At 40.4% G+C, this 25,317-nt stretch overlaps 2 protein-coding genes across 4 annotated transcripts in view; one reads left to right on the top strand and one right to left on the bottom strand.

The window, feature by feature from the left end:
• The window catches only part of PALB2 (partner and localizer of BRCA2), a 24,411-nt gene extending 8,469 nt beyond the window's left edge, over nt 1–15,942 (bottom strand). Inside the window, exons 1-10 of one of the 2 annotated variants that reach the window (XM_058569853.1) lie at nt 15,752–15,941; nt 13,942–14,001; nt 13,702–13,804; nt 10,936–12,402; nt 8,174–9,000; nt 7,742–7,813; nt 4,012–4,173; nt 2,667–2,752; nt 2,245–2,406; nt 1,081–1,197 (exon numbers count right to left, since the gene is read on the bottom strand). In XM_058569853.1, coding sequence (XP_058425836.1) covers nt 1,081–1,197; nt 2,245–2,406; nt 2,667–2,752; nt 4,012–4,173; nt 7,742–7,813; nt 8,174–9,000; nt 10,936–12,402; nt 13,702–13,804; nt 13,942–14,001; nt 15,752–15,799 — 3,104 coding nt within the window. In that variant the 5' untranslated portion in view covers nt 15,800–15,941. Of the gene's footprint in view, nt 1–1,080; nt 1,198–2,244; nt 2,407–2,666; nt 2,753–4,011; nt 4,174–7,741; nt 7,814–8,173; nt 9,001–10,935; nt 12,403–13,701; nt 13,805–13,941; nt 14,002–15,751 lie in introns of both variants that reach the window. The other variant, XM_058569854.1, reaches the window with a different exon arrangement.
• Nucleotides 15,902–25,317, top strand: part of DCTN5 (dynactin subunit 5) — a 21,953-nt gene continuing 12,537 nt past the window's right edge. The window contains exons 1-3 of one of the 2 annotated variants that reach the window (XM_058569856.1): nt 15,902–16,229; nt 17,276–17,344; nt 20,693–20,851. In XM_058569856.1, coding sequence (XP_058425839.1) covers nt 16,182–16,229; nt 17,276–17,344; nt 20,693–20,836 — 261 coding nt within the window. In that variant the 5' untranslated portion in view covers nt 15,902–16,181 and the 3' untranslated portion in view covers nt 20,837–20,851. Of the gene's footprint in view, nt 16,230–17,275; nt 17,345–20,692; nt 20,852–24,758; nt 24,878–25,317 lie in introns of those variants that run through there. The other variant, XM_058569855.1, reaches the window with a different exon arrangement.

Genomic DNA, 25,317 nt, shown 5'->3' with positions numbered 1-25,317 from the left:
CATAACTTTGTCTTACCAAGACCCATTCTGGCCCCAAGGAAACAGTTAATGGAGAAGGCTTCCGAGAAAAAAAATCAATCTATTCTCCTAACACAAATTAACCTTGCAAGTGCCTATGGCCAGGTGTGGTTCTCCTCTGTGGTCAGGAAAGAGAGATGGCTGAGGACTCCTCGACTTCAGTTTCCCCATCAAAAATTTCTTCATTTGGATCCTTAATCAAACATTTCTTATGTAGCTAGTAATTTTGGATTGTATTCTAGACATTATGAATGACACATCACATAAACTCTGGATTCTGTTAGTTTCCTCTGAAGAATACTGATTTTTTTTTTCCTAGTAAACAGTTACCTTGGCTCAAATCCCAAATGCTGAAAACCCAGTTCAGTTCTTTTTGCCTTACCTGGGCTGCTCTGAGTCTGCCCTGTGGACATGCAGATAAAGATCAGCCAGATATTCAGGCAGAGATTACAGCCAGTTTAGCGCTCCTTCTCTGGCCTCTACTTTTCGGGATTTTCTCTCTTACTTTCTAGCTGCTGGAGTCACCCTGAACTCTGTCCTTTGGTTCTTTAAGCCAGTAGGACAGAAGGTCTTCTATCAGGTGTTTAGTCATCCAGTGCACAGACTGGGGCCTACCATCTGACTAAAAGCCACAAGAACGAGAAACTCGCAGTGTCGTTGCCTTCTGCTAAGTGTCAAACCCCCTCTAGTATCTTCTTTTTATTCTTCTCCAGTGCCTTCAGATAGTTGTTTTTTATATCTTGTTCAGAGTTTAAGTTATCTGAGGTAGGAGAGTTGGTCGGATGGAACCTACTCAGCCATTAACCAGAAGTAGAAACAATCATATATTTTTAACAATAAAATTTCATTTATTTTAAATAGTCTACTCAGACTGACCTTTTTCACAATGTCTGAATATGATTTTCTTGTTAAGATAAGTTTATAGCATCTGACAGAAAGCAAACAACCAAGAACATAATCATGTTTAGAGAGTCTTTGATCTAATCTTAACAACTCTGTGAAATTAGAAGTATATCCTTATATTACAGATGAGGAAACTGAGAGCCTCATGGGAAAGCTTACCAGATAACAATGTTGTTCATTATAGTGGTACCAAGCAGAGCTTCCTGCATCCCTTGAACTTCAGCAAAAGTTAGTATAGTCTCTTCGGGGGGCATCAAAAAGTGTTTCTCTTTGCTTCTGCATTTAAAACAGTATTAAAAATCAGCACTTTGTATCAAAGCAGTTTCTAAGCAGCCCTTCTACAAATTATTGAGTTATGCATAATAAACACTAACCTAATACCAGAAAAAAATTTCAACCAGAAAACATGTATTCTAAACTTTCTACAATGAACATATATTATTTTCATATTATCTACCTGGATATATTGCAAGCACCTCAACTTCATCATATCCAAAATTAAACTCACCAGCTCTCTCTTTAAACCTCATGTTTCTTTCTGCATTCCTGTCTCAACGAACTGTACCACCATCTGCCCAGGTGACCAACCCAGAAACCTGGATATTATCCTTGTCTCCTTCCTCTCTGTCTACTCAATCACCAAGTTCTCATGATTTTATCATCTCATCTCTCTCAAATCTGTCTGCTTCTTCCCATCTCCACTAACACTTTCCTAATTTAAGCAAACAATTATCTGTCTCTTGCCTAGATTACTGCAACAGGTAATAAATAAATAAGATAAACAAGGTCCACGCCCTCTGTTATTAGGAAAGACAGATAATCACAATAAAGTATAAGGAGTACACATAGAGGATGCTATGAGTTCTGTTTTCAACACGTTGAATTTGAGGCATCCACGAGATGTCTAATAAATAGGTGTGCCGGTCTAGAGGTTGAGAAAGAGCTCAGAGCCAGAAACATAGGTTTGCAAGTAGTCCGTATCTAGATGGAAACTGAAGCAAAGGAAACCAAGTGTGTGGAACAAGAAAAGGGTCTAGGATCTTAAGGTCCTTGTAATATTTAAAGGACACAGAGATTTCAAAGAAGACTGAAGAAAAAACAAACTACACTTGCTGAGCTTCCACTCCATTGACTTCTTCCCTGCCATGTCTGGCTTTCACCTCTCTAAACTGCTTCTATGTTATAGCCCAGTGTTGAGGCAGAACCTGCTATACTGCACCTACAGCACAGGAAAACAAGATGCTAGGGATCCAGCTCTCTCTGAAACCCTGTGATGAAAACATTCTTTATCTAATAGTTAAAATCAACCAATGCTTTTCTTACCTTCCATCTTCTGCCAATGTCATGATTTCTACTTGTTGATCACAAAGGGTCCCACTGCTAGTAACTAGCCTCCTCTGTGTCAGGCCAAGCACAGCTTTTATATTTCCAGAACTCAGGAGTACTTGCTTTTCACTTTCACCATCAGAGGAACAAAGTAATGCCCTAAAGCAAATATAAGGAAAAACGCAGAGCTGTCAGGAGTAAGCCTTTAATGTTAAAGGACCACGTTCAAACTTTGAAGGGAAACTTCAGTCAGTGTTGTCATTCTATTGATGTTTTGTTTTGTTTTTAAACAAATCTCTCTTCAGACCTAAATTTAGATTCTTTCAAGACTCAAACCTAGGTTATAACATGCACTCAGAACAAGCTGACAGAGACAAAGACTAGGGACAGAAAAAAACTACTCTGTGGGATTTACATACCTGATTTCTCTGATTTCCAAATTTCCCAAAGCCACAAACACAAGATTACAAACATCAGGCACTAGAACTATCTGTAATACAGGAACCTAAATAAAACAAAGCAGCCAAAAATTATATTTGTTTGTTTAATTTTTAATTAATCTAAATTTCCCAGAACTTATCACATTCTTTTCTATTCTTCCTGTAGCAGGATAGTTGCCAACATTTGAAGAAAAGTGAAAAGGTTCAACAAACACCCTCTTTTCATAAGCTGTAAATCCAAATAAGCTATACGCACAACAGTGTTTACTACAGCGTTTATTTATGCAATCTACACTTCTAACAACAGGGGAATAATTAAATAAATTCTGGCATGTGAACAAATGGAACAGCCATTTAAAACAAGTTTATTCACTGAACAAATACTGAGCACTACTATGCAAAGCACAGTGCTAGAAGCTGTGGACATACTGGAGAACAAGAATGAAATTTGCTAAGAAAGTAGATCATAAGCATTCTCACCAAGAAAAAACAAAAGGGGGGGCAGGCCCCGTGGCGTAGCAGTTAAGTGTGCGTGCTCCGCTGCCGGCGGCCCGGGTTCGGATCCCGGGCGCACACCGATGCACCGCTTGTCAGGCCATGCTGTGGTGGCGTCCCACATAAAGTGGAGGAAGATTGGCACGGATGTGACTAGCTCAGGGCCAGTCTTCCTCAGCAAAAAAGAGGTGGATTGGCATTGGATGTTAGCTCAGGGCTGATCCTCCTCACAAAAATAAAAAAGAAAGAAAAAAAACAGGTAACTATGTGAGGTCATGGATGTGTGAATTAACTTGATTGTGGGAATCCTTTCACAATGTATACATATATCAAATCATCACATTGTACACTTTAAATATATTACAATTTTATTTGTCAATTATGCCTCAATAAAGATGGAAAAATAAATAAATAAAATTCAACATAAACAAATAAGTATGAAGAATACATAGATATAAGGAAATGTTTATATGGTAAGTGAGGAAAGGCAGATTTGACAATTTGAAGCACACTCGGATTGCAACCATGTAAGATATGTATGAAGGCAGACAAGGACTAGAAGAAAATACATATAGAAAAAAAGCAGGAATGATGCTTTTGTAAGGTATAAGAAATACAGGTATCAGCAAGTTTACAAGTCAGAATAGACATGAAATTCCAAGCTCCTCCCACCAGGAGGTCTAGTGTAAAAATCCATCTCTGAATAAACATGTGATAAAGCCAATATAGCACAGTGTTAACCATAGAGTCTAGATGGTGGGCATAGCCCATTTACATCACCATGCAAATGACTGCAAAGATCTCTTTCACCTCTAAGATTCTGACTTACCTCTGTGAAGTGCCAGGAATAAATTTTTTCCCACTGCCAAGTATCCAGAGGTTTCCAAAGAGAAACTACGTATTCACAAGCAGTTATGATACATGGCTCTTTCAAACCAGCTATTTCCCACCACATGGCACTCACATCCACAGAACAGGAACCTGAAGGATTCTGACACAGAACAGCAATAAGTTACGTTAAAGGGATACTTGGGGTGTTTTATGAAAAGAGGAAATATGAAAAGTGATGGATTACAAGGATCAGATGAAATACCAAGTAAATGTAATTAAAGTTTTATGCAAGTCAAAAGAAAGAGCATTGTGGGTCTTATCCAACTAAAAAATTGCCCATACGCACTTACATTATGATACATTTTAAAATGTATAGCTCCAGAATGGGACAGATTCAGATTTAACCACAAAAGAGAGCCCATAAGAACTTGGCCACCTGGAAATGAAACATCCTGATGAACCACCCACGGGTTGAAGAGGGAATAAACTGAAACAACATACTATTTCTAAAACGAACAACAAGGAGAGCACTGTGTGTCCAAACATACAGAGCATGGCCAAAGCAGTATTTCCAGAAAAATGTACAATCATAAAGGCATTTATCAAAAGACAAGGAAGATAAAAATAAAGTAAGCAAGCAGCTCAAGAAGTTAGTAAAAGAACAATGAAATAAGCACAGTGAAAAACAGAAGGAAGGGGTTGTTAAGGACAAAAACAGAAATAAATGAAATAGGAAACAAAAAAACCCAATTAACAATCAATATAAACAAAAACTAGTTTTTTTGAAAACCAACAGAATGGAGAAATTTCCTAGGTCTGATGTAGGGAAAAAATACTTTTAGAAATAGGGAGTGGGAGAGAGAGGCTTAAATGCATATACACAGACAAAAAAACTATAATAATAATAAATAACCTGTTACTTATGAATTTGAAAATATGAATGAAATGGTTGATTCCTTAAGAAATTAAGTTATTAAAACTGATTCAAGGGACCGGACCTGTGGCATAGTGGTTAAGTTCGGTGCACTCCGCTTCGGCAGCCTGGGTTTGCGGGTTCAGATCCCAGGCGTGGACCTACACCACTCATCAGCCATGCTGTGGCGGCGACCTACATATAAAGTGGAGGAGGACTGGCACAGATGTTAGCTCAGGGCTAATCTTCCTCAAGCAAAAAAAGAGGAAGATTGGCAACAGATGTTAGCTCAGGGCTAATCTTCCTCAGCAAAAAAAAACAAAAACCTGATTCAAGAATAGCTTTGAAACACCATAGGTATTACTATGTATCTTTTATAGAAAAGGAATCTTGGGTTCAGAGGCCAAATGATCTGCCCAAAGTCACACAGCCAGTTATTGGCAGAAACAGTTTAATGCAGATTTAAAGCTCTTTCTTCTACACCAGTTATTCTTAACTGGAGGTAATTTTGCAACCCTCCCCCCGGGAACATTTAGGAATATCTGGAGACATTTTTGATTATCACAACTGGGGAGGGGTTGCTACTGGCTCTAGTGGGTAGAGGCCAGGGATGCTGGTAAAGATCCTACAATGCAAAGGCCAGCCCTCCACAACACAGAATTATCCAGCCAAGTATCAACAGTGCTAAGATTGAGAAACCCTGCTCTATACCACGCTATTTCAAGTACCATGTATAAAAAGTTAACTAGGAAATGGGTCCAATCCAATTCTCAGGATTTACTAAAATATCACTAACAGGGGCCGGCCCCATGGCGTAGCAGTTAAGTGCGCATACTCCGCTGCTGGCGACTTGGGTTTGGATCCCGGGCCTGCACCGATGCACCGCTTGTCAGGCCATGCTGTGGCAGCATCCCATATAAAGTGGAGGAAGATGGGCACAGCTGTTAGCCCAGGGCCAGTCTTCCGCAGCAAAAAAGGGACGATTGGCATGGATGTTGGCTCAGGGCTGATCTTCCTCACACAAAAAAATAAATAAATAAAATAAAATATCATTAACAGACTATTGTAATTTATATTTCTCAGAACCATATATATATCACATAACATATGAAAGATTAACCATTCACTCTATCATAATCTAGAACTGCTCCCCATTTTCTAATAAATCACCATAAGTGATTCTTCTAGAAACATTACACCATTTGGATAGGAGAGTCATAAATGGCTCCTCTCTCTTTCTCCCTCTGTCAAAATGCCTGATTTTAATTTAGATACCAAGTTGAGTTACTTAGCTTAAGTTGTTCTTGTCAATAGCTTGACATATAAACTTCTTCAGGAGATGATCTCAAAATACAAACAGGTACGATGACATGCCTACCCAGACTAGGGAAACTAAAGAAAAAATAAACAAGTGGGACTTTATCAGACTAAAGAGCTTTTATAAGACAAATGAAATCAGAATCAAGATGAACAAACAACCAACCAGCTGGGAGAGAATATTTGCAAAACATACATCTGACAAGGGGTTGATCTCCATAATATATAAAGAACTCACACAATTGAACAACAAAAAAACAAACAACCCGATCAAAAAATGGGCAGAGGAAATGAACAGACACTTCTCCAAGGAAGATATACAGATGGCCAATAGGCACATGAAAAGATGCTCAACATCACTAATCATCAGGGAAATGCAAATCAAAACAACACTAAGATACCACCTCACGCCCGTTAGAATGGCTATAATCACCAAGACAAAAAACAACAAATGTTGGAGAGGATGTGGAGAAACAGGAACCCTCATACACAGCTGGTGGGAATGCAAATTGGTGCAGCCTCTATGGAAAACGGTATGGAGATTCCTCAAAGAATTAAAAATAGAGATGCCCTATGATCCAGCCATCCCACTACTGGGAATCTATCCAACGCACCTGAAATCAACAATCCAAAGAGGCTTATGCACCCCTATGTTCATTGCAGCATTATTCACCATAGCCAAGAAGTGGAAGCAACCTAAGTGTCCCTCGACTGACGATTGGATTAAGAAAATGTGGTATATATATACAATGGAATACTACTCAGCCATAAAAAAAGACAAAATCGTCCCATTTGCAACAACATGGATGGGCCTGGAGCGTATTATGTTAAGTGAAATAAGCCAGAAAGAGAAAGACAAACACTGTATGATCTCACTCATATGTGGAATATAAACAAACACATGGACAGAGAAAACTGGACTGTGGTTACCCGGGAAGTGGGGGTGGGGGGTGGGGGGTGGGCACAAGGGGTGAAGGGAGTCATATATGGGGTGAAGGACAAACAAAAATGTACAACCCAAAATCTCACAATGTTAGAAACCATTAAAATATCAATAAAAATGTAAAAAAAAAAAAAAAAAAAAAAAAAAAAAAAAATACAAACAGGTAAATATTGTGAAAAACAAAGATTTTTTTCCTTTTTTGGTGAGGAAGATTAGCCCTGAGCTAACATCTGTGCCCATCTTCCTCTATTTTGTATGTGGGACACTGCCACGGCATGGCCTGATAAGCGGTGTGTAGGTCCATGCCTCGGAAGCAAACCTGCGAACTCCAGCTGCTGAAGCAGAGCGTGTGAACTTAACCACTATGCCACCAGGCCAGGCCCAAAACAAAGAATTTAAATCTCTTTTTCCGAATCTGGTTTACCAAGTTTATTTAATAGTATTAAACTAGGAATGAGAAGCTAGATGATCAAATTCTTCTCAATTTTCCTATCAATTTATTAAAATTTTCACATGTAAGACATAAGACACATTATAAAATAACAGTCCTCTGACCTTTAACTTTGAAACCAATTGTAGGCTGCCTGGGTTCATGCTGTCACAAGCAGGAAGGTCTGCTGTCTCTGTCTGTGGAAACAAGTCACATGATTAATCTACACTTTATATATGATGTCTGCCTGCATCACTCCCTCATCAAAATGTCTACTTCATAAGTTCTATTTTCTCTGGTAAAAGCAGCAAAACTCCAAATGCAACTGCTTCACTGATGACAAAGAGAATAGGATTCCCCACATTTAAAAAAAATATTTTTTAATTAATCTTAATTTCCCCAGAATGAACTTCATGTTTACAGTGAAGTCACATTAACGACCACATTAAAACATTCTTAAACACTGAGGAGCCAGTGTGTGAGGAAGCCATGCTGTCCACGTTCACCAAGATATTTCATTCCTTCAGAGAACATTTCACACAGGAAGTGGACTGTACCTGGTCAATGGGCTGTTTCCACGATTCCAGGCATGTATTTCCACAGAGCTGATTTTCTTTGAGAGTGAGTGACTCAGTGAGTAGAGGTGTCGCTTGGGGACCAGATTCACAGTCACAGGAAGGCTTTCCTTTCCTTCTTGACACATGCAGGCTGCTGTCCAATTTTGGTGGGCTGGTCCACCTGCTACACTGCTTAGGATCAGTAGCAAGACTGACTGGGGCTCTCATGTGAGAAAGCTGGGGTGTAGAGCAAGTTCGTCCAACAGCCCCTGCAGACACTCGGTCACAGTGTGCTTGGGAGCCAACAGCTGGAGTAGCACCTAAGATGGGGAAAGCGGGCGAACACACGTCCGCTGCTGGTTCCTCATTATCATCCGGTGTAACAGTATTTAAAGGAGTGAAAAGTAATATGGATGAAGACAGGCCCTTCTGAGGCTGGCTTTTTAAGTTTGGCATTTTAGGATGTGCTTTTTCTGGTAAAATAATCAGTTCCTCTTCCAAGTCCTCCATTTCTATATCGATCTGCTCAGGAGTCAGTTCCTCCAAAACAATACAATTTTCCTCTTTAAGATGCCCCTCTCCATACTTTTTTGATTCAAAAGGCTCAATTTCCTTTTCTGAGAGGGACTTCAGTTTTTCAAGTTTAAGAGATCCGAAGTCTTTATCAGGTAACTGAAAGTCTGTGATTTTGAGGAAAGATGACAGTCGCTTTAAACTGAGCATTTCATTCTTCTGAAATGGAGCACTGAAAGCATCATCATCCAAAGCTAAATAAGCATTATTTCTGGAGGAAAGGGAGTCCTCTTTTTGACAATGGCTTTCCTTCCCTAAAACAGAAAGCAACAATAACAAATATCCAACAGAAGAGACATTAATACCCAACAAGGAGTGAGCTTCTGAACTCCAATACAGTGTAAAATGTACATTACTTTTCCCACCCATGACTCTGAAACCTCAATGAAGGGTTCAAAACTTGGCCACAGGTTAGCAGTTAACTAGCAGCTTTCCTTTTGCAGTATCAAAAACAGTATGGTGCTGACAGCATTGGCTGGGAGAAGGAAGACACGGGTCTAGTCCCAGCTCTGCCACTGATCTGCTGTGTTACCTTGGGCAAGTCAGTTCACTTCATTTTCCCTTGTCCCTCATAAGGGAACTAGACTAAGAATCTCTAATGTCCTTCTTCCTCTAAAACTGATTCCAACAGGCTACCAGAATACAGTCTACAAAATGCTGGCTCTTCTCTCTGAAGAAAACTTAGTCCCCTTGTCAAGCAAAGAGTAATTTACTGCTCTTAGAGTGACTGGAATTCTACACCATTCTAAATATGGCTGCATCCATCATCAAATGAATGCATAAACAAACTGTGGTACATACGTGTGATGGAATATTATTCAGCCGCAAAAAAAAAAATGAAATACTGATACATGTTACAACATAGATGTCAAAAACACGCTAAGTGAAAGGAGCTAGATACAAAAGGTCACATACTGTATAATTCCATTAATATGAAATATCCAGAATCAGTAAATCCATAGAGATAGAATACAGATTGGTGGTTGCCAGGGGCTAGGGGGAGAGGAAATGGGGAACAACTGCTTAATGGGTATGGGGTTTCCTTTTGAGGTGTTGAAAATATTTTGGAAGATACAGGTCATGGTTGCATAGCATTGTGAATGTACTAAATGCTACTGGATTGTTCACTTAATTCAAAATGGTTAATTTTATGTTATGTGAATGTCACCTCAAGAAAAAATAATTTTTAATATAGCTGCAGGTTACTAAAATCACAGCAGGTTATTTCAAAGTATACAAGAGACTGTTTCTAGTTTACTACTAGATTGCCCTACTTTCTGATTCCTTTGTATTCGTGTTGGCTTAAAAGATAAAAAAGTCATAATGATTATTATTTTAAAATTAATCAATTAACTATAACTCCGAGTCCAAAGCCTGCATCCACTTGTATAGAGCAGACGGCTGCCTGTTTTTGTAAATTAAGTTTTATTGGAACACGGGCACATCTACATATTGTCTACGGCTACTTTTGCACTATAGTTGAACAGCTATGATAGAGCACAATGACTGTATTTACTATCTGGCTCTTTACAGAAAGTTTGCTAATCTCTAGTATAGAATCACAGTGAATTATCTAGTTTTTGTGCTCAGCTTATCAGATATAACTACTGAGTAAATGAATAAAAAGCTTCAATTATAACATGTCACTTGCTATCCTCCAAAATCTTCACTTGCTATCCTCCAAAATCTTATGTCCCACAGACCTTAGAGAGACTATTATTAGATATTTTATCCCAAAAAGTTGCTCAGACCTTTTACATTCCAAGAGAGTTTGTCAGAGGATCTTACTCTGACACACATTTCATTTCATTTTACCTCAAAAACACTTCCTGTATTAGTCGTAAAGCTTCTACCCATGGATAAAGATTGCGTAGTACCTGAGAAAATACTAATTTTAGGAAGACATCCAATATATTTTCCTTCTCAACCACATTAGTGAACTCTGACACCACACAGCTAGGTTTGAATCCTGGCTCTGTCACTTTTATTGATTCAAGTCACTTGAATCTCCTTGTGCCTTAGCTTCCTCATCTGTAAAGTGAAGAGAAAAACAGACTCTACCTCATGTAGGGTTGCTGTGATTCAATAAGTTAGCATCTGTACAATATCTGGAAAGTGCCAGGCACATAGTGTTAACTACCATTATCATCAACAACCACCCCTTGATTCACCTCTAACTCTCTTCTTACCGTGAATAATTGCTTTTTCATTCTGATCTTTGTGCAAGGCGACTTCTTCCTTGGACCTATTAACACCTGATGTGCCGGAAGTTGGCAAAAATAGTTCATGATGATCTAATACAGGGGTGCAGGTTGACTTTCTTCTTCCTCTGTGTCTTCTACCAGATGGCTGGGTAACCGCCTTCCTAGAAAAGTCATCTTTAGTGGGCCCACCAGGAGCGGTGACTTCAGTTAATGACAGAAGTTTCTGACGAGGACTTCTTGAATTTGGTCGTCCTGTGCATGTGTCAGACATCCTAATTTCACTCTGGTTAGTTTCTTCATTGGAAGAGTTTAAATTTTTAGTAGCTTCCTTTTTATTTTTAAATCCTTTCTTTCTGACACCCAAATGACTCTCAATTACAGCCTCCAGAGCTCCTTTCCTCTGGCAACTTGACATGCGTCGTGTGGTTCTAACATAATATTCTGCAGGAAACAGAAGGCCTTCAAGCATTGTGCAAGAATGTGTTTGATTTTCCGTAGAATCAGGAGAGATTATTTCTGGGCTAAGACTCTTAGATTGACTTAGAACCTCATTTTCCTGAATACTTTCATTTCTACCACCAAGTGTGTTATTGGGAGATTTTAAAGACTTTTCTGGGTGATTTTGTTCTTTGAAGTTTTGGTTTTCATTTGCTGATAAGTTATCATAAGTGAGTTCATTTACAGAACATGAATTATCTGCCTCTAAGTTAGGACTTCTAGGCAGCTGGCCACTTGCACTTACAGCTTTATTTACCTCTGGGTTATCTGTAAGGACAGTCATTTTTTTGCCTTGTGCCTCTAAGTTTACAGGTGAAACAGGGCTAACATTTTTTAAACTGTGAGCACTAAGTTCATAGTTACCTTTGGAAGGCTTATGTTCAAGACGCTGACCATTACTGCTATCTGTTGGAGTATGCAAAGGCAGTGTAGTCGCTCTGGGGAAATTATTTCCTCTTAAGAGTGCCTCGACACCTCTTTGTGGTTTGGCATTTGGAATTAATACACTCTCTATGTTAATTTCTGTAACTGATGCTGGAAAATCTGGAATGTCAGACTGAGGACTTGGAAAGTAAGTTCTTATTTCAGTTACAGGTGTCCTAGGATTTTGTCTACTGATTTCTTCCTGTTCCTTTAGTCTTTTTCCAGAGAGTATAAGTGAATCAGCATCAAAGAAGGATTCTCTCTCCTTTGAAATAAATGTTCTCTTCTGCTGCTTAGTTCTCCCTGGCAGCTTACTCTGCCTTCTCTCACCATCAGGGCCATTGACTCTGTAGGGAAAATGTTCTTGGATATCATCCATTCTTTGTATGCGTAATCCTTCCATGGGGCCATGTCTGGGGTTAAAGGACTCACGCTCCGCGTCAAGTGTGATAGGTGTCTTTCCTCCAGGTTCCTCACCCAGATGGGTGTTGATCTGTAACGTGTCACAAGGAGATACCTTATTTTTAGGTTCTGAGGAGAAAAAAATGATATAATTAGTATTTTCCTTTTAAAACGAAACAAAAAATACTACATATTTATTTTAAAAGATTGTATATAAATACTGCCAAATATTTATTTAAGAGAGTCAATGGTATTTCATTCAGGCAGATCAAAGTTTAAGTTTTTAATAATCTAATAAACTATAATAAGTTTAAGTAAATGTAAACAAACAGAACTGTGAGGGAAAAAATGATTTTTAAACTAAAACTTTTAGTTTAAAAAGAGCAATTAAACAATTCAACTAAAAGCATAGTTTATTGCTTACGGAATGAGAGAAAATGTTTACAAATCACGTATCTGATAAGGGTCTAACAGCTAGAATATATGAAGAGTCTTTACAGCTCAACAATAAAAAGACAACCTAATTAAAATATTGGTAAAGTACTTGAATAAACATTTCTCCAAAGAAGATATACAAATGGCCAATAAGCACAGGAAAAGATGTTCCACAATCACTAGTCACTAGGAAATGCAAATCAAAACCAATTAGATACCACTTAACTTCTACCAGGAAGATTATAATTTTAAAAATGGAAAATTACAAATATTAGCAAGGATGTAGAGAAATTGGAATCTTTGTGCATTGTGGTGGGAATGTAAAATGGTACAGCTGCTGTAGAAAAAAGTCTGGCAGCTCCTCAAAAAGTTAAACATAGAATTACCATATGACCCAGCAATTCCACTCCTAGGTATATGCACAAAAGAACTGAAAACATATGTCCAAAAACACTCGTACCTTATAGTTCACAACAGCATAATAGCCAAAATTCACAATAGCCAGAAAGTAGAAACAATCCAAATGTCAATCAACTGATAAACGGATATACAAATTATGGTACATCCATACAAGTGAATATTATTCAGCTGCAAAAAGCAATGAAGTACTGATGCATGCTTGGATGTATGGATGGATGGATGACCCCTGAAAACACTATGCTAAGTGAAAGAAGCCAGTTACAAAAGGCCACAAATTGTATGGTTCCATTTTATATAAAATGTCCAGAATAGGTAAATCTACAGAGACAGAAAGCAGATTAGTGGTTGCGAGGGGTTAGGTGTAGGATGGGTATGGGGGTAGTGAAAATGTTCTGAAATTACTTAGTGATGATGGTTGCACAATCTTGTGAATATACAAAGAACCACTGAACTGTACACTTTAAAAAACGTCTATTGCTAGTCCTTGTCTTTTGGCTGTGAGAAAAAGAACCACAGCCAGATATACTGGGAGATGAATAATGAAGCAAGCATAAGTGAATGGGCTAGCTTTACCTGAGTGATTTAGCTGTGGTGAAATTTCCTGCTGCAGCAAGCAATCTTGTTCTTCCACTGTTTTCTTAATAGAATTCTTAATCTTCTCAGCTCTTTGGGCACGCTAGAGAAAACAAAAGCAGCTCAAGGAACAAATTTAAGAAGAAGAAATAAGTTTTTTTTTAAAGTTTTATTATTATGAACTGTTTTTATATAGTCTGTACTACAATACCCCAATTTGAGAGAATAGGACTCACTTACCTGAAGGCGGGCCAGGGTCTTGCTGTATTCCCTTTTCAAGAATGCTAGTTTTTCCTTCAACTGGAAGAAGAAAAACACCTACTGAGCAGGTGGAAAGGCGGAGTCAGAGAGAAGGGATACAGTGCACAGTGCTCAGCAGGTCCCTCAGTAAGAAGGAGTGGAGGGCGTGGCACTGGCCCACACTCCTTTCAGTTCTCACAAAGCACCAAGGTCTCTAATATCCCAGCCCCTTTGCAGAAACTGTTCCTATCACCTGGAGCATTTCCTCCCAACTCATTTTGCTAATTCCTACTGATTCCTCAAGCCTCGACTTAGATTTTTATTTCCCTGGGGTAGACTTCGAGGTCCCTCTCCAAATCCAGGTTAGACAATCCACCTCTCCTCTGTGCTTCCTTTGTCACAGTTCTTATTAAACCATGTCATCTGTTTACTTCTGTTTCCCCCTGTGAGATCCTTGAAGGCAGCAGGAGTTGTCATCTTCAGACATTCATTTGACAAATACATCTCTTATCTGTCAGTTATTGGTCCAGGTATCTCTAGCACCTGGAACAATAACTGATACCCAGTGTGTGTCAGTTATTGTTCCAGGTCCTGGATATACAGAGTGGTCAAGATTACATACAGTGAAAGACACAGATAATAAACAAGAAAACAAACAGATAAAATGATTTCGCATGGCAATCAATACTTGGATAAACAGGGAGCTGTGCGAGTGCCTGGCCTACCGCGCCTGGGCCACAGTACTTTAGATAGGGTGGCCAGGCAGGCGTTTCTGAGGACTACCACGTGAGCCCAGACCTGAAGAAGGAAGGAGCTCGCTTTGGGGAGATCAGAGAGAAAGCAATTTGTCCAAGATCACAGTTTATAAGTGGCATGATTCAAACCCAAGCAGTCCAGTTCTAGAGTCTGTGCTCCTAACCTCTATGCTAGACTGCTTTTCACAGCATCCTATTTATCACCAAGCTTATCAATATCCGGGAATCATCCTGTTGACTTGTAAATGACCTTTCTCACCCCCACTAGAAGGTAGGCCTGGATAAGAGGACTGATAAGTAAATGTGAATAGAGTTCAGCACAATGCCTGGAACAGCCAGCACAAGACACATTCAAGCTAACATCAGCACAAGCACAAAGTGGCATGGATAAGGATATTTAGAGCAGCACTGTTGTAGAAACAGAAGCTGGAAACAACATAAAAGTCTCAGCTAAATAATGTTTAAAGAAAAGATGGCACTTCCACACTACAGAATACTATATGGAACTTAAAAAAATAAGGTAGGCAAACATGTACTAACGTGGATGTTAAACCTGGAGAAGAAAAACGGAAGTTGCACAACCATCCAGATCATACCACTTATGAACATTCTCCCTTCCAAAAAATACATATTACTTTTTGGTGGTTAGGGAATACAACGGTACCTCTCCACATCCCCCACGCCGCCCACCATACACACACACACACACACACACACACACGCACACATACACGCACGTGCGCCAAGATCGAAAGTACCAGACTAAGAGATTTACTTGCGGGGGGCGGGGAGGGGAGAAGCCAAGATTGGAGAGGGGAGGCGGGGACTTAGCTTTATCTAAGGTTAACATTTTGTATTTATGCATTAGCGCTGTAATGGAAATTTGTTCTTGAAATGCCACCACGTGAGCACAGCGCTCTTCTACACTTTCCAGTCCAGAGAAAAGCGCAAATCAGAGTAACTGCGGCCCTCGAACGGCCAAGGAAACAGCCAGCCTAACATCCTGGGAGAGGGGGTCAGAGTTCTGAGTCGGCCCTTCCCGCAGCCCTCGGCACCTTTTCCTTCTCCTCAAAGCTGAGGGGCTTCCCGGGAGGCTCTTCCATCGGGCCAGCGGCCGAAAGAAAAGAGCAGCTGTCGCCGGCCCGGGGCCTGAGGACACTAAGATTCCGGAGGGCCCTGGACCCCCGAGGCGCCGGGAGAAAAACGGGGCGCCCAGTATCCCCTCAGCGCGCGACCAGCCGCCCCACGCGGGCCCCGCGCGCCGTCAAGACCGGCCAATTACAGCCAGCGCTCGGCCTGCGCACGCGCAGCCGGAGACTGCCGAGCAATGGAGCGGGGCCTCCTAGCGGAGAGCCGAGCCGTGGATGAGACCAGAGGCCGCCTGGACCGGAAGTGGAGGAGCAGCCGGAAGTAGCTGGGATCCGTGACAGACAGACTGGCAGACAGACTGACAGGAGCGAGAGCTGCGGAAAGGAGTTGGTGGCCATGGAGTTGGGCGAGCTGCTCTACAACAAGTCCGAGTACATCGAGACGGTGAGCGTGTCCAGTCATCTGTCCTCCCCTTTCCAAGCTTGCGTCCCTTTGAGGCCGCTGCCCCCATCCTCTCGCTGCCCCACCCCGGCTCCCTTTGGCAATTCGTCGGGGATCACCTAGTAACACTTCGTGTATGGTCTGGCTTCGTTATATCTTCCTTGCATGGCCAGTTTAGGTTTTTTCATTTATTCCTGACTTCCTCGTAGAGATAAAATGACTTCCAGAAAGCAGGTCATCCATCCTAATATTAATTACAGCTCCAGGCTTCTGGCCCTTTTAAACTATTTTTTGTGTGTGTGAGGAAGATCAGCCCTGAGCTAACATCAGTGCTAATCCTCTTTTTTTTTTTTTTGCTGAGGAAGACCGGCTCTGAGCTAACATCTATTGCCAATCCTCCTTTTTTTCCCCCAAAGCCCCAATAGATAGTTGTATGTCATAGCTACACATCCTTCTAGTTGCTGTATGTGGGACCCGGCCTCAGCATGGCCCGACAAGTGGTGCGTCTGTGCGCGCCCGGGATCCGAACCTGGCCGCCAGTAGCGGAGCGCGCGCACTTAACCGCTAAGCCATGGGGCCGGCCCTAAACTATTTTTTAAAACTAACATTTCGTAATTTACTACTATGTGCTAAAGACTGTTAGCTTCTTTAGAGTTGGTACATAATGTGTGTAAGTTGCTTGAAACGGAGTAAGTGCTTCATCAACTTTCCTATTATTTTGTTTTTCATTGAGTTCTCACAACCCTATGATATTGGTAAAGTTATTATCCTGGTTTTAGGGCTGTAAAACCGAAGTAGAGAGCTGACACCTGAATCCATGTTTCTGAAGCCATTAGGGTGTAGACCTACCACATCCAAACTCTGGAGCCATTCTTTGAATCTCCAGTTTCCTAATCCATCCCTGCTTCTTTGATATCCTGGACTCATTCTGTTGCAGACCACACCCCGTGTCAAGTCCTTTTCTCTCCAATCTGAGCTTTCTTGATGGAAACCTGTAGCCCAGAACCCACCCGGTTTACTCACGCCCATTTTCCACTGTTTCCTTTCAGGCGTCTGGGAACAAGGTTAGTCGCCAGTCAGTGCTGTGTGGAAGTCAGAACATCGTTCTCAATGGCAAGGTAAGGGGCAGAGCCAGCTCCAGGATGCATACCTTTGCTTTCTCTCTACTAATGATCACCTTAGCAGGGCAGATAAAATGTTGCCACGTCTCCCGTTTATTGCTGTACATTTTAAAATTCTCTTTCTTTTTTTTTTCTTTTTCATTCTCCAAATTGTATTTATGGAATACAAAACAGATTCAATAAAGGGAGGCAACAGAAAGCCTTTTTCCTTTTATGCCAGGCACAAAATACAATGGCACCTAGAACTGAAATTATTATACAGTATTGTAGTGTGCCCTGAACTAGTGGACACAAAGCATAAATAGGCAGCAAAATATTTTAGGCTAAAAACTAAAGTAATACTAATATAATTATCTGTTTGATAATGATTCAGTATTAATTGACACTTAAAATTAACGTGACAATTGAGAAAGGTATTAAAATATGAGACAGATATGCAAAATGGAATACGAAAGGCTCAGAATCTTGTAGTCTGAATAAATTGGAATAGCAGAGAGATGAGTATCAGCCTGGGAATAATGTCAGAACATTTCAGAACCAGAGAAAATATCAGGATATATTTGAGCTTGACAAACACTGAAGTCTACAGTTTTTTCCTGCCATCTAGAACACTCAATTTTCCTTGAAATGTTACATCTCTAACTTCAGAGAGAACATAGTCTCACTGAAGTGAAGATATCAGATGTAATGGAGATATCACAGATATTTTCAGTACAGACACAATTACTGGCTCCATTAGCCCATCATACCATGAAATTTAATAGAAAAGAAATATGGTTCAGTAATGAGATATCATTAGTAATTATAGACACATTGTTTCTGCACAGAATTTGCAAATTCAGTTAACTCCATCTGACTCAATAACAAATGTGTGGAGGTTTTTTGGAAATCTGTTAGCTAATTCCAAAACATTTTCTGTGATCTTGTAGGAAGATTTTTTTTTTTATTGAAGTGAAATATATGTGACAAATTTTACCATTTTAACTATTTTTAAATGTACAGTTCATTGGCATTAATTACATTCACAGTGTTGTGCACCCATCATCTCTATCTATTTCCAAAACATTTTCATCACCCCAACAGAAACTCTGTACCCATTAAGGAATAACTCCCCATTCCCTTCTCTCCCTAGTCCCGAGTAACCTCAATTTACTTTCTGTTTCTGTGAATTTGCCTATTCTAGAAATTTCATATAAGTGGAGCCATATAATATTTATCTTTTTTTGGTCTGACTTATTTCACTTAGCATAATGTTTTCAAGGTTCATCCATGTTGTAGCATGTATCAGAATTTATTCCTTTTCATGGCTGAATAATATTCTATTGTATGTATATACCACATTTTGTTTATCCATTCATCTGTTGACAGACACTTTGGTTGTTTCCACTTTTTGGCGATTGTGAATAATGCTGCATACAGGTATCTGTTCAAGTCCTTGTTTTCAATTCTTTTGGGTATATACCTAGGGGTGGGATGCCTGGGTTATATGGTAATTTTATGTTTAGCTTTGTGAGGAACTGCCAAACTGTTTTCCATAAAGGCTGCACCATTTTACATTCCCACTGCAATGCAAGAGAGTACTGATTTCTCCACATCCTTACCAACACTTATTACTTTCTTTTTTTGGATGTGGGTGTGAATGGTATCTCATTGTGGTTTTGATTTGCGTTTCCCTAATGACTAATGTTGAGGAACATCTTTTAATGTGCTTATTGGCCATTTGTATATCTCCTTTGGAGAAATGTCTCTTCAGTCCTTTGCTCATTTTTATTTTTGTTTTTTTAATTTTTATTTATTTATTTTTTTGTGAGGAAAATCAGCCCTGAGCTAACATCCATGCCAATCCTCCTCTTTTTGCTGAGGAAGACTGGCCCTGGGCTAACATCTGTGCCCATCTTCCTCTACTTTATATGGGACGCTGCCACACCATGGCCTGACAAGCAGTGCCTCAGTGCACGCCTGGGATCCGAACCCAGGCCGCCAGCGCTACGCTACGCCACGGGGCTGGCCCCCTTTGCCCGTTTTTAAATTGTGTTATCTTTTTATTGCTGAGTTGTAGGAGTTCTTTATATATTCTGGACATTAAACTCTTATCATATATATGATTGCAAATATTTTCTACCATTCTGTGGATTGTCTTTTCACTTTCTTGATAATGTCCTTTGATGCACAAAAGGTTTTAATTTTGATGAAGTCCAATTTTTCTTTTGTTTCTGAAGGTTTTGTTGTCGTATCTAAGAATCCGTTGCCAAACCCAACATCACAAAAATTTACTCATATATTTTCTTCTAAGAATTTTATGGTTTTAGTACTTGTATTTAGGTCATTAGTCCATTTTGAGTTAATTTTTGTATATGGTGTAAGGTAAGAGTCCTATTAATTCTTTTGGATGTGGAAACCCAGTTGTCCGAGCACCATTTATTGAAGAGACTGTTCTTTCCCCATTAAATAGTCTTGGCATCCTTGTACAAAATCAATGGGCCATCAATGTAAAGGTTTATTTCTGGACTCTCAATTCTTTTTGTGTGTGTGTGAGGAAGATCAGCCCTGAGCTAACATCCATGCTTATCCTCCTCTTTTTGCTGAGGAAGACCGGCTCTGAGCAAACATCTGTTGCCAATCCTCCTCCATTTTTTTTCCCCAAAGTCCCAGTAGATAGTTGTATGTCATAGTTGCACATCTTCTAGTTGCTGTATGTGGGACACGGCCTCAGCATGGCCGGAGAAGCGGTGTGTCGGTGCGCGCCTGGGATCCGAACCCCGGGCCGCCAGTAGTGGAGCGCACACACTTAATCGCTGCGCCGGGGATCCGAACCCAGGCCACCAGTAGCGGAGCGTGCGCACTTAACCACTAAGCCACAGGGCCGGCCCAGGAAGCATAAATGTTAAATCAACACCATGAACCTACCACCCAACTGAAGAATGGGAACATAATGCATAATAATACGGTACTACCTTTATGTTCCTCTCCGATCCCTCTCCTTTGCCTCTTTCTGAGAGGACACCGTTATCCTGAATTTTGTGTCTTATAAATTCTTTCTTTAAAAAAAAAAATTGTTTTACGACATACATATATATCCCTAAATTATATATATTGTTCAGCTTTACTTAGTTTTCTATGACTTACTTTTTCTATACTCAATTATTATAATGACAGTAGAAAATGTATCACACTCACTAAGTACCATTGTTCTCAACTATGTTTCTGAGATTCATTGTGGTTTGTGCATTTTCACTGCTGTGTACAATTCCATTTATTCCCTCCTATTGGTGGATTTTGTTTCCAGTTTTTTGTTGTTACAAACAATCCATTTATGTTTCTAGCCCCTGTCAGAACTGGGATCAGAACTTTGACATTTCTGTTTTCCTGAGCTCTTATATCAAGTGTCACAGTGCCTGCAGGGATAGACAGGGCTCAAACGAGGAAAGAAGACTGGGTGTCAACAATCCAGAGTGGTGGGGCCGGGTGAATTGGAGAATGAATACATGACCTAGCTAAGCTCAAGCTGATTGTTGCCATGTGGCAATACAGGCCTATATTTCCAGAGCTTCTGATTTTCTCAAAAGAAATTGGAAATCTGGGGCTGGCCCCGTGGCGTAGTGGTTAAGTGCGCGTGCTCTGCTGCTGGCGGCCCAGGTTCGGATCCCGGACGCGCACCGATGTACCGCTTGTCAGGCCATGCTGTGGCAGCGTCCCACATAAAGTGGAGGAAGATGGGCACAGCTGTTAGCCCAGGGCCAGTCTTCCTCAGCAAAAAGAGGGGGATTGGCTTGGATGTTAGCTCAGGGCTGATCTTCCTCACAAAAAAAAAGAAATTGGAAATCTGGATTTTTTTCATGCAAAATGTCCCACTATTCAAATAATAGCATCTAATTTAAATAATAAAAAACGCTGCATGGGCCAAACAAAACAGCTTTCCAGGTGAAGTCCTTAGACCTCCAACTTGCCACCTGTGCCTTAGCCATTGCTGAGTTCAGTGAACTCTGCTTTCGCATCACTTTCTTCCATGTGAGGTCCTTATAGACACCTCGTTTCATTTTAAGACTCTGTTGCCTCGATCTTGAAGCTGACTTCTCCCTTCAGCTCCACTCTTTATGAGATAGGAAATCAGGATTTGCATTTCCCTTGCTAAATTTCTTTAACTACCTACGATGTCATTTACTTCTTATGTTTTTTGTGTGTTTACTTCTTCAGTAGGAGTGAAATTTAGCCGGACTGAGGGACGTATATGGATTTTATTTATTTCCAGATTAAGATTGTTATCTTTATTTAAAACACTCTAAGACAACAACAATCAACAAATACCCAGAACTCTTGGAATTCTGTTTTCTTACAGAAGAAAAGGAAGTCATTTTCTCTGATTGTAAATGAAAACAAACTGAAAACAATGATTGAAGTAAATTAAGGATCTCAGATGAAAGAAGTACACACTAGAATTAAACGTCTCCTTAAGCTTGAAGAAGATAGCTTCTTTTTTTTTTTTGTGAGGAAGCTCAGCCCTGAGCTGACATCCATGCTAATCCTCCTCTTTTTGCTGAGGAAGACCGGCCCTGAGCTAACATCTATTTCCAGTCCTCCTTTTTTTCCCCAAAGCCCCAGTAGATAGTTGTATGTCATAGCTGCACATCCTTCTAGTTGCTGTATGTGGGATGCGACCTCAGCATGGCCGGAGAAGCGGTGCATCGGTGTGCGCCCGGGATCCGAACCTGGGTGGCCAGTAGCGGAGCGTGCGCACTTAACACGCGCTAAGCCACGGGGCCGGCCCCCAAAGGTAGCTTTCAAAAACCGAGAGGAACTGTTATACTTTACAATCAGCAGCAGATGTGAAAATTTCTTTTTCTTGGTAGAGGTTTTATAGACTGAACATGTGCAGGTGAAGTTGGTAAACTCTTCAAGTTAAGAGTTCACTTTCTTTTTTAGTATGCTCTCAGAGCCTGGTGTTCAGGCTAGTGATTTATCTAAATTCACCTAACTGTGAGGTATTCCCCATTTACCTCTCTAGCCTGACCTTTTGTCCTTGGCCTCAGAGCTTTATTTACAACTGCCTATTGGTCTTCCCACAGATACCTCAAACTCAGCATTTCAAAATTGAATTTATCGCCTAATCCCCAGAATTGCTCACTCCATCCTTGCCTCTCTTTCTCTTACCCCCAACATCTAAACAATAATTAAGTCATATAGATTCTCTTCCTTTTTTTTCTTTTTAAACATTTTATAATGGCATGTTTTTAAAAAACCATCTTTATTGAGGTATAATTTACATACAATAAAATGTACCCATCTTAAGTGTGCAGTTTGACAAGTTTTGACTGATGCATACATCTGTGCAGCCACTACTACAATCAAGATATAAAATATTTCCATCACCCTAGTTTCCTTGTGCCTGAGTGCAGTCAACCCTTCTTCTACCCTTGGCCCCAGGTAACCACTGATGTAAAACTAATATAGATTAGCATTTTCTAGAGTTTCACATAATTGGAATCATGTACTCCTTTTTGTCAGGTTTCTTTCACTGAGCATAATGTTTTTGAGATTTATCCAGGTTGTTACATTTATTAGTGGATTAGTAATTCATTACTTTTTCTTGGGTGAGCGGTATTATTTTGGAACTTTTAAGACATAGACAAAAGTAGAGAAAACATATACTGAATCCCCATGTACTCATTTATCAGCTTCTACGATTAGAAGTATTCTGGCATTCTTGTTTCATGTCTGTACCCGCCTTCCGAACTCATACCTATTTTGACCAAGGTCGGGGAGGGAAGCTGGAGAATTTTAAAGCAAATTGCAAGCATCATATTATTTCACCCATAACTGTTTCAGTATGTATCACTAATATTTAAAGACTTAAAAAAAATGAGTACCCTTATTATAATATTTTTTTTTTAAAATAGTAATTCTCTAATATTATGTAATCCTCAGTCCATATTTAGTCTTTCCGGTATCTCAAGATGTCTTTTTTTGTTGGTGAGGAAGACCAGCCCTGAGCTAACATCCAATGCCAATCCTCCTCTTTTTGCTGAGGAAGATTGGCCCTGGGCTAACATCAGTGCCCATCTTCCTCCACTTTATATGGGACATTACTGCAGCATGGCTTAACAAGTGGTGCGTCAGTAAGCACCCGGGATCCGAACCTGCGAACCCCAGGCCGCCGCAGCGGAGCGCGAGCACTTAACTGCTGTGCCACCGGTCGGCCCCTCAAGATGTCTTTTTGTAGTTGGTTTGTTCAAATCAGGATCCAAACAAGGTTGAGTACACATTGCGTTTGGTTGACGTGTCTCTTAAGTCTCTTTTAACCTATAACAGTTCTCTTTCCCCACCGCATTTTTTACCCTGTGTCATTTATATATTGAGGAAACTGGTTCACTCCTGTGGGGAATTTTCAAATTTCTGAATCTGGCTGATTCTGTTTACATGGGGCTGTTTACTGCAGTCTCTGTTCCCCTCTCCTCCCTCTAAATTGATAGGTAGATCTAGAGGCTTGAGCAGATTCCTCTACCTCCTATTTATTTCTCCTTTCCTCATGCACAGTCATGGCCTTAGATAAGACCTGTTATCTCTTTTTACCTTGATCCACTGTAGTCATCTGAAGGGTCACTTTCCCTCCAGTCTTACCTGCCTCCTCCATTCAGACTCCAGACTGCTTCCAAAGTAATATTTCTAAAATGAAGATTCAGTTGTGTTAATCCTCTGCTTAAAATCTTTGATTGATTCCTTATATCCTCTAGGAAAGAGAGTCTAAGCTTCTATGCTCAGCATACGTAATTCCTCATCATCTGGTCCCTTGCTTACTTTTCCAGCTGTCACTCCAGCTATATGCACTTTTTTTTACCCCATTTATTCAAGAGACATTTCAAGAAAGCCTACTCTTTACTAAGTATGGGGCATTAATTCCCCTAAACTTCTAAGTGGTGTTATTCACCCCCTCCAGGCAATCTCTGGGGAAGCCAGATGTCACACCCTGCAGTGAAGCACTTAATCTGAGTCCTGAAATTGAGAGAGGAACCAGCTCAGTGGGTCCACCTCTGGGCTAATGAAGTTAGAGATAGTAGTGTTAGGAGATTGGACAAAGGTAGGGGCAGCCAGGACTCACTGAGCAAGCAGCCAAGGCCTGGGGGCAGGTGGAACCGAGTGAATCTGAGGAAGTGCAGGAGCTTGGTCTGCTACAGATATTCTCAATAGATGTTTGTTCATTCAGTGAGTCCTGTTCATGGGATATTAAGGGAACATCTTCAACTGGAGTCGATGTTATGAGGGCAGTTCTCTTTCCCTTACAAGTTACCCCTTTTGACAGAACATGTAGCTCAGTAGATCAGAGCATAACTCTCAATTAGTGTCTTATATCTGCTCTTTTTTGTTGTTATGTTTTGGGCTATGTTGGTAATTTTTAAAAATGTGCTTTGTTTTATAGACCATTGTGATGAATGACTGTATTATCCGAGGAGATCTGGCAAATGTAAGAGTTGGACGTCATTGTGTTGTGAAAAGTCGGAGTGTCATAAGGCCACCATTCAAGAAATTCAGCAAAGGGTATGTAATTTAATTACCTTGTTTCAGTCTTGGGCAAGCTGCTGCTACTGGTGGTGTTATCCACGTGTTGAGTTGTGGTGTAAGGAGCAGGTCTGTGTTGTTGTTTGTGACACTGAGTAAGAATTCACCATAATGAACACAACTCTGGTGGTGGTTGTCTTAGTCTAGGTGATGGTTAGGTGCCAGAAATGGAATCCTCTTAAGCTGGCAAAAGCAAAGGGTGTTCTGATTAAACAGATACAGGCATATTTGATGGAACCTAAGGGTAGAAAAAGGGGCCAGGCCTCACCAGGGACTAGAAACTGCTACTGGACAGCTAGCCAGAATCAAGACAACTATTCTATCTGCTGCTCTGTCTCCAAGATTCTCTGGTTTCTTATCTGTTCTTCTCTCTGCACTTCTGCTTCCCTCTCCTCTCCTTCAGATTGGCTGTATCTTCT

Source organism: Diceros bicornis, chromosome 26 (genome assembly GCF_020826845.1).
Source record: "Diceros bicornis minor isolate mBicDic1 chromosome 26, mDicBic1.mat.cur, whole genome shotgun sequence".
Taxonomy (NCBI): domain Eukaryota; kingdom Metazoa; phylum Chordata; class Mammalia; order Perissodactyla; family Rhinocerotidae; genus Diceros; species Diceros bicornis.
Note: the sequence above shows the minus strand (reverse complement) of the source record. Positions and strands in the feature narration are given on the sequence as shown.